General features: G+C 61.5%; 1 protein-coding gene across 2 annotated transcripts; it reads right to left on the bottom strand.

The window, feature by feature from the left end:
- Window positions 1-8,535: 8,535 nt before the first annotated feature.
- On the bottom strand, window positions 8,536-16,281 carry LOC144246325 (uncharacterized). Of its 2 annotated transcripts, XM_077783512.1 has the most exons (8): window positions 16,226-16,275; window positions 14,462-14,520; window positions 14,314-14,364; window positions 13,677-13,715; window positions 13,076-13,108; window positions 11,980-12,102; window positions 10,421-10,465; window positions 8,536-8,770 (listed from the first exon to the last, which is right to left on the bottom strand). In XM_077783512.1, exons 1-8 carry the CDS (start codon window positions 16,267-16,269, stop codon window positions 8,763-8,765), a joined length of 402 nt encoding a protein of 133 aa, XP_077639638.1. In that variant the 5' UTR covers window positions 16,270-16,275; the 3' UTR covers window positions 8,536-8,762. The 2 variants fall into 2 exon arrangements, with proteins under 2 accessions (XP_077639638.1, XP_077639656.1); XM_077783530.1 differs by lacking the exon at window positions 14,314-14,364 and having other exon boundaries at window positions 16,226-16,281.
- Between the last annotated feature and the right edge of the window lie 1,918 nt (window positions 16,282-18,199).

Raw genomic sequence — 18,199 nt, 5'->3', positions numbered from 1 at the left:
CCCGGGATTCCGACGCCGTTCCCGCTCTCCGCAGCTCTTCAGCCCGGCCGTGGCCGTGCCGGAGGTGGCGCTGCCGGACCTGGACAGCGGCCTGGCCAGCGTGAGCCCCATTCCCAAAAATCCCCAAATTCCCGGAATTCCCCCCCTGCAATTCCCAAAAATCCCCAAATTCCCGGAATTCCCCCCCCTGCAATTCCCAAAAATCCCCAAATTCCCGGAATTCCCCCCCCTGCAATTCCCAAATCCCCATTTCCCAGTCCCTAGAATTCCCAAAAATCCCGAAATTCCCAGAATTCCCGGCCCCTGCAATTCCCAAAAATCCCGGAATCCCCGGAATCCCCCCCTGCAATTCCCAAAAATCCCCGGATTCCTGGAATTCCCGGCTCTGCAATTCCCAAAAATCCCGGAATCCCCGGAATCCCCCCCCCCGCAATTCCCAAAAATCCCCGGATTCCCGGAATTCCCGGCCCCTGCAATTCCCAAATCCCAGATTTACAGTCCCTGCAATTCCCAAAAATCCCCGAATTCCTGGAATTCCTGCCCCTGCAATTCCCAAATCCCCATTTCCCAGTCCCTGGAATTCCCAAAATCCCGGAATTCCCGCCCCTGCAATTCCCAAAAACCCCCAAATTCCAGGAATTCCCGCCCCTGGAATTCCCTAAATCCCCGAATTCCCAGCCCCTGGAATTCCCAAATCCTGGAATTCCCAAATCCTGGAATTCCAGCCCCTGAAATTCCCAAATCCCAATTTTCCCGAATCCCAATTTCCCAGCCCCTGGAATTCCCTTTCCCAGATTCCAGAATTCCCTGGGGAAATCCTGGGATTTGGGGCCCAAATTTCCACGGAAAAGCCAAAAAGGGATTTTTTGGGATATTCCTGGGGTGGGATTTGGGATTTTTGGGATTTGGGATTTTTGGGATTTGGGATGGGGGTGGATCCCTCGTCCCGGAGCCGTTTGGGAATTCCCGATCCCGCGGGATCGGCACCGGGGGGGGATTGGGGCCGGGAGGAGCCGGAGCCCAGAGGGGAAATCTGGGATCGGGATTGGGATCGGGATTGGGATTGGGATTGGGATTGGGATTTGGATCGGGATTGGGATTGGGATCGGGATTTGGGATCGGGATTTGGGATCGGGATCGGGATTGGGATCGGGATCGGGATTGGGATTGGGATTGGGATCGGGATTGGGATTTGGGATCGGGATCGGGATCGGGATTGGGATTGGGATTGGGATTTGGGATCGGGATCGGGATCGGGATTGGGATTGGGATTGGGATTTGGGATCGGGATTGGGATTTGGGATCGGGATCGGGATCGGGATTGGGATCGGGATCGGGATCGGGATTGGGATCGGGATCGGGATTGGGATTGGGATTGGGATCGGGATTGGGATTTGGGATCGGGATCGGGATCGGGATCGGGATTGGGATCGGGATCGGGATCGGGATTTGGGATCGGGATTGGGATTGGGATCGGGATTTGGGATTGGGATCGGGATCGGGATCGGGATCGGGATTTGGGATCGGGATTGGGATCGGGATCGGGATTGGGATCGGGATCGGGATTGGGATTGGGATTGGGATTGGGATCGGGATTGGGATTTGGGATTGGGATTGGGATTTGGGATTGGGATTTGGGATTGGGATTTGGGATTGGGATTTGGGATTGGGATTTGGGATTGGGATTGGGATTGGGATCAGGATTGGGATTGGGATCGGGATTTGGGATCGGGATCGGGATCGGGATTTGGGATCGGGATCGGGATCGGGATTGGGATTGGGATCGGGATTTGGGATCGGGATTTGGGATCGGGATTGGGATCGGGATTGGGATTGGGATTAGGATCGGGATTTGGGATTGGGATCGGGATCGGGATCGGGATCGGGATCGGGATTGGGATTTGGGATTTGGGATTTGGGATTGGGATCGGGATCAAAGCTGGGATTGGGGTCAGGGCTGGGATTGGGACTGGAGTTGGAATGAGGATCAGGACTGGAATCGGGACTGGGATCAGGATCGGGATCAGGGTTGGGAATGGGATCGGGATCAGGATTGGGATCAGGGTTGGGAATGGGATTGGAATTGGGAATGGGATCAGGGTCGGGATTGGGATTGGGATTGGGATCAGGATTGGGAATGGGATTTGGATTGGGGCTGGAATCGGGATCAGGATCGGGATCAGGGTTGGGAATGGGATTGGGATGGGGGTCAGGGTTCGGATTGGGATCAAGGTTGGGAATGGGATTTGGGATTAGGATCGGGACTGGAATCGGGATCGGGTCTGGGATTGGGATTTGGGATCAGGATTGGGATCAGGGTTGGGAATGGGATTGGGATCGGGATCAGGGTTGGGATCGGGACCAGGATCAGGATTGGGGTCAGGGCTGGGATTGGGATTGGGATCAGGATTGGGAATGGGATTGGGATGGGGATTGGGGCTGGAATCGGGACCAGGACCAGGATCAGGGTCGGGATCACGGTTGGGATCGGGATCGGGATCGGGATCTGCTCCGGGACCGCTCCCATCTGTCCCGACTCCGCCCCATTCCCGGGATTTTCCCCCCCGGGATCATTTTTTGGGAACGTTTGGGACCCCTCGGAAAGCCCCAAAAGTTCGGGATGGGCGGAAATGATTCCCGGAATTCCGGCAGATCCAGGATCTCCTCTCCAACCAGGAGCAGCAGAAACCCGCCGAGGCCGAGCCCGGCGCCGGCGACTCCGGTACTCCCGCGGGAATTCTGGGAATTTGGGAATTTTGGGATACTTGGGAATGGGGGACTCCGGTACTCCCGCGGGAATTCTGGGAATTTGGGAATTTTGGGATACTTGGGAATGGGGGACTCCGGTACCAGAATGGGAATTTTGGGATTTTTTTGGTTTTGTTTTTGGGAATGGGGGACTCTGCTATCCCAATGGGAATTTGGGATTTGGGATTTTTGGGAATGGGAGACTCCAGTATTCCAATGGGAATTTGGGGATTTTTGGGATATTTGGGAATGGGGGACTCCAGTATTCCAATGGGAATTTTGGGAATGGGGGACTCCAGTATTCCCACAGGAATTTTGGGATTTTTGGGAATGGGGGGACTCCAGTATTTGTGTGGGATTGGGGTTGGGATCCAGGTTGGGAATGAGGCTGGGATTGGGATTGGGATTGGGATTGGGATTTGGATTGGGATTGGGATTGGGATTTGGATTGGGATTGGGATTGGGATTGGGATTTGGATTGGGATGGGATTGGGATGGGATTGGGATGGGATTGGGATGGGATTGGGATGGGATTGGGATTGGGATTGGGATTGAGATTGGGATTGGATTGGATTAGGATTGGATTGGGATTGGGATTGGGATTGGGATTGGGATTGGGATCATGGCATGGGAGCCTCTTCCCACCCAAACTCTCCTGGAATTCCAGCCTGGAGCTGGGATCATCCCAAACATTCCCGTCTGTCCATCCCGACATTCCTGGATTTGTTCCTGGTGCATTATCCCCATCCCACGTTCCCAATCCCACATTCCCGAATTCCCGATTTTCCAGGGAAGCAGCTGCTGCCCTGCACGCTGCAGCCGCTGTTCCTGGTGGATTATCCCAATCCCACATTCCCAAATTCCCGTTTTTCCAGGGAAGCAGCTGGTGCCCTGCACGCTGCAGCCGCTGTTCCTGGTGGATTATCCCAATCCCACATTCCCGAATTCCCAAATTCCCGTTTTTCCAGGGAAGCAGCTGGTGCCCTGCTCAGTGCATTATCCCAATCCCATTTTTCCCAATCCCACATTCCTGAATTCCCGAATTCCCGTTTTTCCAGGGAAGCAGCTGGTGCCCTGCGCAGTGCATTATCCCAATCCCATTTTTCCCATTCCCATTCCCGAATTCCCGTTTTTCCAGGGAAGCAGCTGGTGCCCTGCACGCTGCAGCCGCTGTTCCCGGTGGATTATCCCAATCCCACATTCCCGAATTCCCGATTTTCCAGGGAAGCAGCTGGTGCCCTGCACGCTGCAGCCGCTGTTCCCGGTGGATTATCCCAATCCCACATTCCCGAATTCCCGATTTTCCAGGGAAGCAGCTGGTGCCCTGCACGCTGCAGCCGCTGTTCCCGGTGGATTTTCCCAATCCCACATTCCCGAATTCCCGAATTCCCGTTTTTCCAGGGAAGCTGCTGGTGCCCTGCACGCTGCAGCCGCTGTTCCTGGTGGATTATCCCAATCCCACATTCCCAAATTCCCGAATTCCCGTTTTTCCAGGGAAGCAGCTGGTGCCCTGCGCAGTGCATTATCCCAATCCCATTTTTCCCATTCCCATTCCCGAATTCCCGTTTTTCCAGGGAAGCAGCTGGTGCCCTGCACGCTGCAGCCGCTGTTCCTGGTGGATTCCAGCGCCGTGGACGTCGGATCCGGGGATCTTCCCATCTTTTTCGAGCTGGGCGAGGGGCCCTGCTTCCCGGACGGGGACGACTATCCCGAGGAGTATCCCGAGGAATATTCCCGGGAATATCCCGAGGAGTATTCCCAGGAGTATCCCGAGGAGTATCCCGAGGACGCCGCGCCCCGGGACCCGGCCGCGTCCTAAATCCGGGATCGGGACGGGGACAGATCCCAAAAAGGATCCCAGAAATCCCAAAAGGATCCCAGAAATCCCAAAAGGATCCCAAAAATCCCAAAAGGATCCCAGAAATCCCAAAAGGATCCCGGAGAGGGACGGGAGCCCCCCGTGACTCGTCCTGCTTGGCGCTGAGCCCGGAGCCGCCGCCCTCGGAGCATCCCGGGGAAATCCCGGAGAATCCCAAATCCCGGGGAATCCCGGGGAATCCCGGGAAATCCCGGAGGATCCCAAATCGTCCTGGAGAATTCCAGGAAATCCTAGAGGATCCCGGAACATCCTGGAGGATCCCAAATCCCGGGGGGTCCTGGAACGTCCTGGAGGATCCCAAATAATCCCAGGGAATTCCGGGAAATCCCGGAGGATCCTGGAACATCCTGGAGGATCCCAAATAATCCCGGGGTATCCCAGGAAATCCTGGAGGATCCCAAATCCTGGAAAATCCCAGGGGGTCCTGGAACATCCTGAGGAATTCCGGGAAATCCCGGAGGATCCTGGAACATTCTGGAGCATCCTGGAGGATCCCAAACAATCCCGGGGAATTCCGGGAAATCCCGGAGAATCCTGGAACATTCTGGAGCATCCTGGAGGATCCCAAACAATCCCGGGGAATTCCGGGAAATCCCAGAGGATCCCGGGGAACCTTGGACCATCGCAGGGAATCCTGGAGAATCTCGGATCATCCCGGGAAATCGCAGGAGATCCCGGAAATCCCGGAGCATCCCGGAGAATCACAAGGATCCCAGAAATCCCAGAGCTTCCCAAAGAATCCCTGGGAATTCCGGAACATTCCAGGAGGTCCTGGAGCATCCCAGAGCATTGCGAGGGACCCCGGAGGATCCCAGGGAATTCCGGAACATTCCAGGAGGTCCCGGAGGATCCCAGAGGATCCCAGGGAATTCCGGAACATTCCAGGAGGTCCCGGAGGATCCCGGAGGATCCCAGGGAATTCCGGAACATTCCTGGAGGATCCCGGAGGATCCCAGGGAATTCCGGAACATTCCAGGAGGTCCCGGAGGATCCCTCGGTTTTTGTTCTCCCAAGGCGTTTCCCAAATCCCAAGGCCGAAATCCAGGGATCCCCAAAATCCCAGGGAAACCTGGAACGCCCAGGATCCCCAAATCCAGCAGATCCCAAAATCCCGGGGAAACCTGGAATTCCCCAGGACCCCAAAATCCATGGAATCTCGAAATTCCTGAAATCCCACCTGACCCCAAGGCCAGGAAGTGCCTGAACCCCACGGGATCCCAAAATCCCACAGGATCCCAAAATCCAACGGGATCCCAAAATCCAATGGGATCCCAAAATCGAGTGAGATCCCAAAATCCAACGGGATCCCAAAATCCCGTGGGATCCCAAAATCCAACGGGATCCCAAAATCCAACGGGATCCCAAAATCCCACAGGATCCCAAAATCCAACGGGATCCCAAAATCCAACGGGATCCCAAAATCCAGTGAGATCCCAAAATCCAGTGAGATCCCAAAATCTAGACAGGATCCCAAAATCCAACGGGATCCCAAAATCCAACGGGATCCCAAAATCCAGTGAGATCCCAAAATCCAGTGAGATCCCAAAATCCAGACAGGATCCCAAAATCCAATGGGATCCCAAAATCCAACGGGATCCCAAAATCCAACGGGATCCCAAAATCCAGTGAGATCCCAAAATCCAGTGAGATCCCAAAATCCAGACAGGATCCCAAAATCCAATGGGATCCCAAAATCCAGACAGGATCCCAAAATCCAATGGGATCCCAAAATCCAACAGGATCCCAAAATCCAGACAGGATCCCAAAATCCAGTGAGATCCCAAAATCCAACGGGATCCCAAAATCCAACGGGATCCCAAAATCTAGACAGGATCCCAAAATCCAATAGGATCCCAAAATCCAACGGGATCCCAAAATCCAATGGGACCCCAAAATCCAGACAGGATCCCAAAATCCAACGGGATCCCAAAATCCCGTGGGATCCCAAAACCTGGCACTGCCCAAATCCCACTGGACCCCAAATCCCGTGGGATCCCAAAATCCCGTGGGATCCCAAAATCCATGGGAGCCCCGGAATCCATTGGGACCCCCAATTCCTGCTTTGGGCATTCCCGGTTTTTATTCCCTGCTCCGCTCTGGGCGATCCCGCTGGAATTCTGAGGAGATCCCGCTGGAATTTTGGGGTATCCGCTGGGATTTTGGAGGATTCTGCCGGAATTCTGGGGAGTCTGCTGGAATTTTGGGAAATCCTGCTGGACTTTTGGAGGATTCTGCCGGAATTCTGGGGAGTCTGCTGGAATTTTGGAGGATCCCGCAGGAATTCCAGGGAGTCATGATGGAATTTTGGGGGATCCTGCTGGAATTTTGGGGGGCTCCTGCTGGATTTCCAGGAGATCCTGCTGGAATTCTGAGGAGACCCCACTGGAATTTTGGGGGATCCTGCTGGAATTCCGGGGGATACTTCAGGAATTCTGGTGGATCCTGCTCAGATTCTGGGAAAGCCCAGTGGAATTTTGGGAAATCCCGCTGGAATTTCGGGGGATCCCGCTGAAATTTTGGAGGGATCCTGCTGGAATTCTGGAGGATCTCGCTGGAATCCCATGTGGGAATGCCGAAATTCCGTGTGGGAATGTCGGGATCCAACATGGGAATTCTGGGATCACGTGTGGGAATGCCAAAATTCCACGTGGGAGCGCCGGGATCCCATGTGGGAATGTCGGGATCCGTGTGGGAACACTGAAATTCCGCATTGGAGCGCCGGGATCTGTGTGGGAATGCCGAAATTCCACGTGGGAACATTGGGATCCATGTGGGAATGCCCAAATTCCATGTGGGAATGTCGGGATCCGGGTGGGAATGCCGAAATTCCGCGTGCTGCCCACGCCCAGATCTCCATAAAAGCTCGGCTCCGCCGCTTCCCGAATTTTCCGTCTTCCCGGGGGGAAGGGGGGGTTGGGAAGCAACGGAGAAATCCGGCGCCGGGAATTGGGATCCGGGAATTCGGGAATTGGGATCTGGGAATTCGGGGATTGGGATCCGGGAATTCGGGGATTGGGATCTGGGAATTCGGGGATTGGGATCTGGGAATTCGGGAATTGGGATCCGGGAATTCGGGGATTGGGATCCAGGAATTTGGGAATTGGGATCCGGAGTTGGGAATTGGGATCCGGGAATTCGGGAATTGGGATCCAGAGTTGGGAATTGGGATCTGGGAATTCGGGAATTGGGATCCGGGGTTCGGAATTGGGATCCGGGAATTCGGGAATTGGGATCCGGGGTTCGGAATTGGGATCTGGGGTTGGGAATTGGGATCTGGGAATTCGGGGATTGGGATCCGGGAATTCGGGGATTGGGATCCGGGAATTCGGGAATTGGGATCCAGGGTTCGGAATTGGGATCCGGGAATTCGGGGATTGGGATCCGGGGTTGGGAATTCGGGGATTGGGATCCGGGGTTGGGAATTGGGATCCGGGGTTGGGAATTCCCCTCCAGGAATATCCGGGAATTCCCCCATTCCCTGCCCCCCCCCGGGTCCCTCGGGGGGGGCTGGGCGGGTTCAGCCAATCCCGAGCTGAGGAGGAGCCCCAAAATCCCCCGGAAACACCTCGGCACCCCCAGGGTCACCCCGGGGTCACCCCAATGTCCCCAATGTCCCCAATGTCCCCCCAGTGTCCCCAATGTCCCCCCAATGTCCCCCCAATGTCCCCCCAATGTCCCCAATGTCCCCAATGTCCCCAATGTCCCCAATGTCCCCCCAATGTCCCCAATGTCCCCCCAATGTCCCCCCAATGTCCCCCAATGTCCCCCCAATGTCCCCCCAATGTCCCCAATGTCCCCAATGTCCCCAATGTCCCCAATGTCCCCCCAATGTCCCCAATGTCCCCAATGTCCCCCAATGTCCCCAATCCCCCCCAATATCCCCCCCATTGTCCCCAGTGTCCCTCCGGTGGCTCTGCAGGTTTTTATTTGGGGTTGGGGGCTCGGGGGGACACACGGGGGGGTGCGGCCACCCCCAGGGCCCCCCGGCCCGGGGACACCGCGGGGACACTTGGGGACATCGGGGGAGACAGATTGGGGACACTTGGGGACATGGGGGGACACTTGGGGACATTGGGAGGGACATTGGGGACACTCGTGGAAGGTCCCACGGGAGAATCCATCGGGAGCGGCGGCGTCAGAGACCTGCGGGGACAGTGAGGTCACATCTGGGCCACCTGGGTCACCTCTGGGTCATCTCCTTAACATTGTCCCACCTCATGTCACCTCTGTCACCTGGCTCACCTCTGGGTCACCTCTGTCCCCTCTGGGTCCCCTCTGTCCCCTCTGGGTCCCCTTTGGGTCCCCTCTGTCACCTTTGGGTCCCCCCTGGGTCCCCTCTGTCCCCTCTGGGTCACCTCTGTCCCCTCTGGGTCCCCTCTGTCCCCTCTGGGTCCCCTTTGGGTCCCCTCTGTCACCTTTGGGTCCCCTCTGGGTCCCCTCTGTCCCCTCTGGGTCCCCTCTGTCCCCTCTGGGTCCCCTTTGGGTCCCCTCTGTCACCTTTGGGTCCCCTCTGGGTCCCCTCTGTCCCCTCTGGGTCATCTCTGGGTCCCCTTTGGGTCCCCTCTGTCCCCTCTGGGTCCCCTCTGTCACCTTTGGGTCCCCCCTGGGTCCCCTTTGGGTCCCCTCTGTCCCCCCTGGGTCCCCTCTGTCACCTTTGGGTCCCCCCTGGGTCCCCTCTGTCCCCTCTGGGTCACCTCTGTCCCCTCTGTCCCCTCTGGGTCCCCTCTGTCACCTTTGGGTCCCCCCTGGGTCCCCTCTGTCCCCTCTGGGTCCCCTCTGTCACCTTTGGGTCCCCTCTGGGTCCCCTCTGGGTCCCCTCTGTCACCTTTGGGTCCCCTCTGTCCCCTCTGGGTCCCCTCTGTCACCTTTGGGTCCCCCCTGGGTCCCCTCTGTCCCCAGCACCGTCCCACCCCGTGTCACCCTGTCCCCTGTCACCCCAACCCCCCCCAGGTGTCCCGTGTCCCCACCCTGTCCCGTGTCCCCCTGTCCCCGTGGCCACCCCCTTTGTCACCCCCCAATGTCCCCGGTGTCCCCTCCCCATGTCCCCCCGGTGTCCCCAGCGCCCCCTGGGGACAAGGACAGGGCGGGGCCACCCCGACCCCCGAGACCCCCGGGTCGGGATTTGGGGCTGGGGGCTTTGGGAACCCCCGGGACCCCCAGGTTGGGATTTGGGGATCCCCGGGACCCCCGGGTCGGGATTTGGGGCTGGGGGCTTTGGGAACCCCCGGGACCCCCAGGTTGGGATTTGGGGCTGGGGGCTCCGGGGACCCCCGGGACCCCCGGGCCGGGATTTGGGGCTGGGGGCTCTAGGGACCCCCGGGTCGGGATTTGGGGACCCCCAGGTTGGGATTTGGGGCTGGGGGCTCCGGGGACCCCCGGGACCCCCGGGCCGGGATTTGGGGCTGGGGGCTCTAGGGACCCCCGGGTTGGGATTTGGGGCTGGGGGCTTTGGGGACCCCCGGGATCCCCGGGTCGGGATTTGGGGCTGGGGGCTCGGGGGTTAATTAATTTGGGTCTGGGGGCTCGGGAGTTATTTAATTTGGGTCTGGGGTCTCGGGGTTAATTAATTTGGGTCTGGGGGCTCGGGAGTTATTTAATTTGGGTCTGGGGTTTCGGGGTTAATTAATTTGGGTCTGGGGGCTCGGAAGTTATTTAATTTGGGTCTGGGGTCTCGGGGTTAATTAATTTGGGTCTGGGGGCTCGGGGGTTATTTAATTTGGGTCTGGGGTCTCGGGGTTAATTAATTTGGGTCTGGGGTCTCGGAGGTTAATTAATTTGGGTCTGGGGTCTCACCCTCCTCGGACTCGCTGGACTGGGCGGGGCCATCGGAGAGGGGCCCTGGGGGGGAGGGGACAGTGAGGCCTGAGACCCCTCCCCAAATCCAGAGACCCCTCCCCAAATCCAGAGACCCCTCCCCAAATTCTGAGACCCCTCCCCAAATTCCAGGGACCCCTCCCCAACTTTTGGGACCCCTCCCCAAAATCCAGAGACCACCCCCCAAATTCCAGAGACCCCTCCCCAAATCCAGAGACCCCTCCCCAAATTCTGAGACCCCTCCCCAAAATCCAGAGAACCCCCCCCCAAATTCCAGAGACCCCCCCCAAAATCCAGAGACCCCTCCCCAAAATCCAGAGAACACCCCCAAAAAACTGAGACCCCCTCCCCAAATTCCAGGGACGCCTCCCCATTTGGAACCCCCTCCCCATTTTGGGCCCCCCCCCCCAACTTCGGGGACCCCTCCCACTTTAGGGACCCCTCCCCATTATCGAGACCCCCCTCCCCAACTTGGGGGACCCCTCCCCATTTTCGGCCCCCCCCCATCATTCGTGCCCCCTCCCCACTTTGGGCCCCCTCCCCATTTGCGGGACCCCTCCCCAACTTTGTGGACCCCTCCCCATTTGGGACCCCCTCCCCATTTTGGGGCCCCCTCCCCATCACTTCGGGGCCCCCTCCCCAACTTTCGGGACCACTCCCCAACTTTTGGGCCCCCTCCCCATTTCGGAGACCCCTCCCCAACTTTTGGGAACCCCTCCCCATCATTCGGGCCCCCTCCCCATTTTGAGGACCCCTTCCCATTTTGAGACCCCTCCCCATTTTCGGCCCCCCCCATCATTCGGGCCCCCTCCCCATCTCGGGAACCCCTCCCCAACTTTTGGGCCCCCTCCCCACTTCGGGGCCCCTCCCCAACTTTGAGGACCCCTCCTCATTTTGGGGACCCCCCCCAACTTTTGGGACCTCTCCCCATTTTGGGGACCCCCCGCCCATCATTCGGGACCCCCTCCCCATTTCGGCCCCCCCCATTTTTGGGCCCCCCCCATCACTTTAGGCCCCCTCCCCATTTCGGGACCCCCTCCCCAATTCGGGCCCCCTCCCCATTTTGGGACCCCCTCCCTGTTTTGGGACCCCCTCCCCATCATTCGGGACCCCCTCCCCATTTCGGGCCCCCTCCCCAATTCGGGGTCCCCCCATTTCGGGACCCCCTCCCCAATTCGGGCCCCCCCATTTTTGGCCCCCCCCATCAATTTGGGCCCCCTCCCCATTTCGGGACCCCCTCCCCAATTCGGCCCCCCCCCCCCCCATTTTTGGGCCCCCCCCATCACTTTGAGCCCCCTCCCCGTTTTGGGGAGCCCCCCCCCATTTCGGACCCCCCCCCATTTCGGGACCCCTCCCCATTTCGGGCCCCCCCCATTTCGGGCCCCCTCCCCATTTCGGGACCCCTCCCCGTTTTGGGGACCCCTCCCCCCCATTTCGGGCCCCCTCCCCATTTCGGGACCCCCTCCCCATTTCGGGACCCCTCCCCATTTCGGGCCCCCCCCATTTCGGGCCCCCTCCCCAATTCGGGGTCCCCTGACCTGGGGGCGCCCCGCGGGGGGCGGCGCTGTCGGAGCCGCTCTCGGGGCTGGAGCCGCCCCCAATTTGGGGGTCCCGGGGCTCGGGGGCCAGCGGGGACCCCGGGATGGCGAGTGACGTCACAGCTGGGGGGGGCACCGCGGAGGGGATTGGGGGGGCCCCGGCCCCGGTTTGGGGTCCCCGTCCCATTTTTGGGGTCCCTCACCCCCATTTTGGAACCCCCCACCCCCATTTTGGGGTCCCCACCCCATTTTGGGGTCCCCCACCCCATTTTGGGGTCCCCCACCCCCATTTTGGGGTCCCCACCCCCATTTTGGGGTCCCCCACCCCCATTTTGGGGCCCCCCACCCCCTTTTTTGGGGTCCCCGGCCCCGGTTTGGGGTCCCCATCTCTATTTTGGGGTCCCCGTGCCCATTTTTGACATTCTTGTCCTAAATTTCGGGGGTCCCGGCCCCCATTTTGGGATCTGCATCCCCATTTTTGGGGTCCCCACCACCATTTTGGGGTCCCGACCCCCATTTTTGGGACCCCCACCCCCATTTTGGGGTCCCTGTCCCCATTTTTAGGGTCTCTACCCCAATTTTGGCGTCCCCGTGCCCATTTTTGGGGGTCCCGTGCCCATTTTTGGGGTCCCCACCCCCATTTTTGGGATCCCCACCCCCATTTTTGTGGTGCCCGTTCCAATTTTTGGGGTCCCTAACCCGATTTTTTGGGTGCCCATTTTTGGGGTGCCCATTTTGGGGGTGCTCATTTTTGGGGTCCCCACCCCCATTTTGGGGGTCCCTAACCCGATTATTGGGGTCCCCACCCCCATTTTTGGGGTGCCCATTTTGGGGTGCTTATTTTGGGGTGCCCACCCCCATTTTGGGGTCCCCATCCCCATTTTTGGGGTGCCCACCCCCATTTTTGGGGTGCCCATTTTGGGGGTCCCTAACCCGATTTTTGGGGTGCCCATTTTGGGGTGCCCATCCCCATTTTGGGGTCCCCATCCCCATTTTTGGGGTGCCCGTTTTTGGGGTGCCCGTTTTGGGTGCCCATTTTTGGGGTGCCCGTTTTTGGGGTGCCCGTTTTGGGTGCCCATTTTTGGGGTGCCCCTACCTTTGCCCAGCTGTGCCGGGGTGCTGAGATCACCTGGGGGGGGTCAGGAGGAATTTGGGGTCCCCGGGGGAGATTTTGGGGTCCCCGGGGCGTCAAGAGGAATTTGGGGTCTCTGAGGCGGGTTTGGGGTCCCCGGAGGCTTTTTTGGGGTCCCCGGGTGGTTTTTCAGGTCCCGGGGAAGTTTTTGGGGTCCCCAGGATGGTTTTTGGGGTGTCCCGGAGCGGTCAGGAGGTTTTTGGGGTCCCCGGGGAGTTTTTGGGGTCCCCGAGGCGATTTTGGGGTTCCGGGGGGGTTTGGGGTCCCCCGGGGCTTTTTTGGGGTGTCCGGGGGTGTTTTTGGGGTTCCCAGGGGGGTCAGGACGTTTTTGGGGTCCCCGGGGCGTTTTTGGGGTGTCCGTTTGGTTTTGGGGTTCCCGGGGAGTTTTTGGGGTGTCCTGGGGGGGTTTTGGGGTCCCAGGTGGAGTCAGGAGGGTTTTGGGTTCCCCTGTGGATTTTGGGGTTCCCGGGGAGTTTTTGGGGTGTCCTGGGGGGGTTTTGGGGTCCCCGGGTGTTTTTTGGGGTGTCCGGGGGGGTTTGGAGCTCCCGGGGGGGTCCCCACTCACTCTCTCCCGACGCCTCCAGCCTGGCGGGCCCGGGGGGCTCTGGGGGGACATTGGGGGGACATTGGGGGACATTGGGGACACTGGGGACATTGGGGGGACATTGGGGACACTGGGGACATTGGGGACATTGGGGACACTGGGGACATTGGGGACATTGGGGACATTGGGGACACTGGGGGACATTGGGGGACATTGGGGACATTGGGGACATTGGGGACATTGGGGACATTGGGGACATTGGGGGGACATTGGGGGGACATTGGGGGGACATTGGGGGGACATTGGGGACACTGGGGACATTGGGGACATTGGGGACATTGGGGACACTGGGGGACATTGGGGGACATTGGGGACATTGGGGACATTGGGGACATTGGGGACATTGGGGACATTGGGGACACTGGGGACATTGGGGACATTGGGGACATTGGGGGGACATTGGGGGGACATTGGGGGACATTGGGGACATTGGGGACATTGGGGGGACATTGGGGGACACTGGGGACATTGGGGGGATATTGGGGACATTGGGGACATTGGGGACATTGGGGGGGACACGATGTCCCCGTGGTGTCCCCAAACCCCCCCCCCCGACCCCCCCAAATTCGGGGGGTCCCCAACTCCCCCCCGGCCTCACCCGGGCTCTGCCCCTCCCCCGACAGCGCCACCTCCAGGCGACCCGGGGGACCTGCGGGGACAGGGGGGTGGCACCGGGTGGCACCGGGGGTGGCACCGGGGGTGGCACCGCGGGACCCCCAGAATGGCGCCCCCCGCCCCCCCCTCACCATCGCTCGCCGCGGCGGCCACGAGGAGCAGGACGGTGAGAGCGGCCAGAGCCGGGAGCCTGCGGGGACAGGGCACCGGTGGCACCGGTGGCACCTCCCGGGGACAGGGACACTGTCACCCGTGTCACCAGTGTCACCAGTGTCACCTCCCCCCGGGGACAGGGCACCGGTGGCACCGGTGGCACCTCCCGGCGACAGGGACACCATTGGCACCATTGTCATCGGTGTCACCTCCCCCCGGGGACAGGGACACTGGCACCGGTGTCACCAGTGTCACCAGTGTTACCTCCCCCCGGGGACAGGGCACCGGTGGCACCGGTGGCACCTCCCGGGGACAGGGACACTGTCACCGGTGTCACCAGTGTCACCTCCCCAGGGACAGGGACACTGTCACTATTGTCATCAGTGTCACCTCCCCCCGGGGACACTGTCACCGGTGTCACCTCCCCCCGGGGACAGGGACACTGTCACTATTGTCACCGGTGTCACCAATGTCACCTCCCGGGGACAGGGACACTGTCACCATTGTCACCGGTGTCACCTCCCCCCGGGGACAGGGACACTGTCACCGGTGTCACCTCTGGCACCATTGTCACCACTGTCACCCCCCCGGTGCCATTGTCACCACTGTCACCACTGTCACCACTGTCACCATTGTCACCCCCGGTGCCACCCGGTGCCATCCCGGGTCCCCAAGTGCCACCCGCTGCCGTTGTCCCCTCTGTCACCCCCGGTGCCGTTGTCCCCATTGTCACCCCCGGTGCCACCCTGAGGCCCCCCCGGTCCCCAAAATCCCCGCGCGGCTCCCGGGACACCCCGAGAGCCGCCAGGACCCCCCCGCTGCCACCTCCGCGTGTCCCGGTGTGTCCCCGGTGTGTCCCCTCGGTGTCCCCCCTGTCCTCCCGGTGTCCGCGATGTCCCCTCGGTGTCCCCTCGGTGTCCCCTCTGTCCCCCCCGGTGTCCCCCCAGTGTCCCTCCGGTGTCCCCCCGTTCCTCCTCTGTCCCCTATCCCCGGTGTCGCCGCCGTGTCCCCGGTGTCCCCCGTCCATCCGCGGTGTCCCCCCGCTGTCCCCGCTGTCGCCTCCATCCCCCCGGTGTCCCCCCCCGTCCCCTCTATCCCCGGTGTCCCGCCTGTCTGTCCCGGTGTCCCCCCGCTGTCCCCGCTGTCGCCTCCATCCCCCGGTATCTCCGGTGTCCCCCCCCGTCCCCTCTATCCCCGGTGTCCCGCCTGTCTGTCCCGGTGCCCCCTCTGTCCCCGCTGTCCTCCCGGTATCCCCGGTGTCCCCCCTCCATCCCCGCTGTCCCGCTGTCCCGGTGTCCCCCCTCCATCCCCGGTATCCCCGCTGTCCCCGCTGTCCCCGCTGTCCCGGTGTCCCCTCCATCCCCGGTATCCTCGCTGTCCCCGCTGTCCCCGGTATCCCCGCTGTCCCCGCTGTCCCCGGTGTCCCGGTGTCCCCCCTCCATCCCCGGTATCCCCGGTGTCCCCGCTGTCCCAGGTGTCCCGCTGTCCCCCCTCCGTCCCCGGTATCCCCGGTGTCCCCGCTGTCCCCGCTGTCCCGGTGTCCCCTCCATCCCCGCTGTCCCTGCTGTCCCTGCTGTCCCCGCTGTCCCCGCTGTCCCCGGTGTCCCGGTGTCCCCCCTCCATCCCCGGTATCCCCGCTGTCCCCGGTGTCCCCGGTGTCCCGGTATCCCGCTGTCCCCTCCATCCCCGCTGTCCCGGTATCCCGCTGTCCCCGGTGTCCCGGTGCCGGTGCCGCCGCTCACCGCCGCCCGCCCATGTTTGCCGGGCCGGGCCCGCCCGGGGCCATTTTAACGGCGGGGGCGGGAGGGGCGGTGCCGGGGCCGGTGCCGGGGCCAGCCAATCCCGGCCCGCCGCACCGGAACCGGGACCGAACCGGGACCGAACCGGGACAGGACCGGGACAGAACCGGGACAGAACCGGGACAGGACCGGGACAGGACCGGCCCGGGGCCGGGACAGGACCGGGACAGAACCGGGACAGAACCGGGACAGAACCGGGGCCGTTTTAGCGGGGAGGGGCGGGCGGCGGCGGGGCCGGCGGCGGGGCCAGCCAATCCCGGCCCGCCGCACCGGAACCGGGACAGAACCGGGCCGGGACCGGGACCGCAATGGGACGGAACCGGGCCAGGACGGGGATGGAACCGGAACTGCAACGAGACCGCAGCGGAACCGCAATGGGACCGGAACCGGGACTGCACCGGGACCGCAATGGGACCGGAACCGGGACAGAACCGGAACTGCAGCGGAACCGCAGAGGGACCGGAACCGAGACTGCACCGGGACAAAACCGGGACAGAACCGGGACCGACTGCAGCACCGGGGTAGAACCGGAACCGCAGTGGGACTGGAACCGGGACTGCACCGGGACAGGACCGGGACAGAACCGGGACCGACTGCAGCACCGGGCTAGAACCGGAACCGCAGTGGGACTGGAGCCGGGACCGCACCGGGACAGAAACGCAACCGCACCGGAACCGGGCCGGGACCGGGACTGCAACGGAACCGCACCGGGACTGGACCGGGACCGACTGCAGCACCGGGGTAGAACCGGGACTACAACGGAACCGCACCGGGACTGGACCGGGAATGCGGTCCCGGTTCTCTCCCGGTTCTGTCCCGGTCTTCTCCCGGTCCTGTCCCGGTTCTCTCCCGGTTCTGTCCCAGTCCTGTCCCGGTCTTCTCCCGGTTCTGTCCCAGTCCTGTCCCGGTTCTGTCCCGGTCCTGTCCCGGTTCTGTCCCGGTTCTGTCCCGGTCCTGTCCCGGTTCTCTCCCGGTCCTGTCCCGGTTCTGTCCCGGTCCTGTCCCGGTTCTGTCCCAGTCCTGTCCCGGCTCTGTCCCGGTTCTCTCCCGGTCCTGTCCCGGCTCTGTCCCGGTTCTCTCTGTCCCGGTGTAGATCCGGGGTTTCCATATGCAGATTTTGTATTTACACATGCAAATTTTGTATTTCCATATGCAGATTAGGGATTTCCATATGCAAATTTGGGGGTCCCATCCCGGCCGGTGCCGCGGTCCCGTTCCCGGGCCCCGGCGCTGCCGGTGCCGGTACCGGGTGTCGGTACCGGGTGGGGATGGCGGTACCGGGTGGGGATGCCGGTACCGGGTGCCGGTACCGGGTGGGGATGGTGGTACCGGGTGTCGGTACCGGGTGGGGATGGCGGTACCGGGTGGGGATGGCGGTACCGGGTGTCGGTACCGGGTGAAGGTGCCGGTACCGGGTGTCGGTACCGGGTGGGGATGGCGGTACCGGGTGGGGATGGCGGTACCGGGTGGGGATGGCGGTACCGGGTGGGGATGGCGGTACCGGGTGAAGGTGTCGGTACCGGGTGAAGGTGTCGGTACCGGGTGAAGGTGTCGGTACCAGGTGTCGGTACCGGGTGAAGGTGTCGGTACCGGCTGAAGGTGTCGGTACCGGGTGTCGGTACCGGGTGAAGGTGTCGGTACCGGGTGAAGGTGTCGGTACCGGGTGAAGGTGTCGGTACCAGGTGTCGGTACCGGGTGAAGGTGTCGGTACCGGCTGAAGGTGTCGGTACCGGGTGTCGGTACCGGGTGAAGGTGTCGGTACCGGGTGAAGGTGTCGGTACCGGCTGAAGGTGTCGGTACCAGGTGTCGGTACCGGGTGTCGGTACCGGGTGTCAGTACCGGCTGAAGGTGTCGGTACCGGGTGTCGGTACCGGCTGAAGGTGTCGGTACCGGGTGTCGGTACCGGCTGAAGGTGTC

Source organism: Lonchura striata, chromosome 1 (assembly GCF_046129695.1).
Source record: "Lonchura striata isolate bLonStr1 chromosome 1, bLonStr1.mat, whole genome shotgun sequence".
Classification (NCBI taxonomy): domain Eukaryota; kingdom Metazoa; phylum Chordata; class Aves; order Passeriformes; family Estrildidae; genus Lonchura; species Lonchura striata.
This window is presented reverse-complemented; position numbering and strand designations above follow the sequence as displayed.

Excerpts from the sequence above, each read along its gene's own strand:
- LOC144246325 (XM_077783512.1), bottom strand. The coding sequence starts at position 16,269 with ATGGCCCCGGGCGGGCCCGGCCCGGCAAACATGGGCGGGCGGCG. Across the intron at positions 13,716-14,313 it reads GGGGGAGGGGCAGAGCCCGG|AGCCCCCCGGGCCCGCCAGG; the intron begins GTGAGGCCGGGG and ends ATGTCCCCCCAG. Across the intron at positions 12,103-13,075 it reads CCCGGCACAGCTGGGCAAAG|CTGTGACGTCACTCGCCATC; the intron begins GTAGGGGCACCC and ends TGCCCCCCCCAG.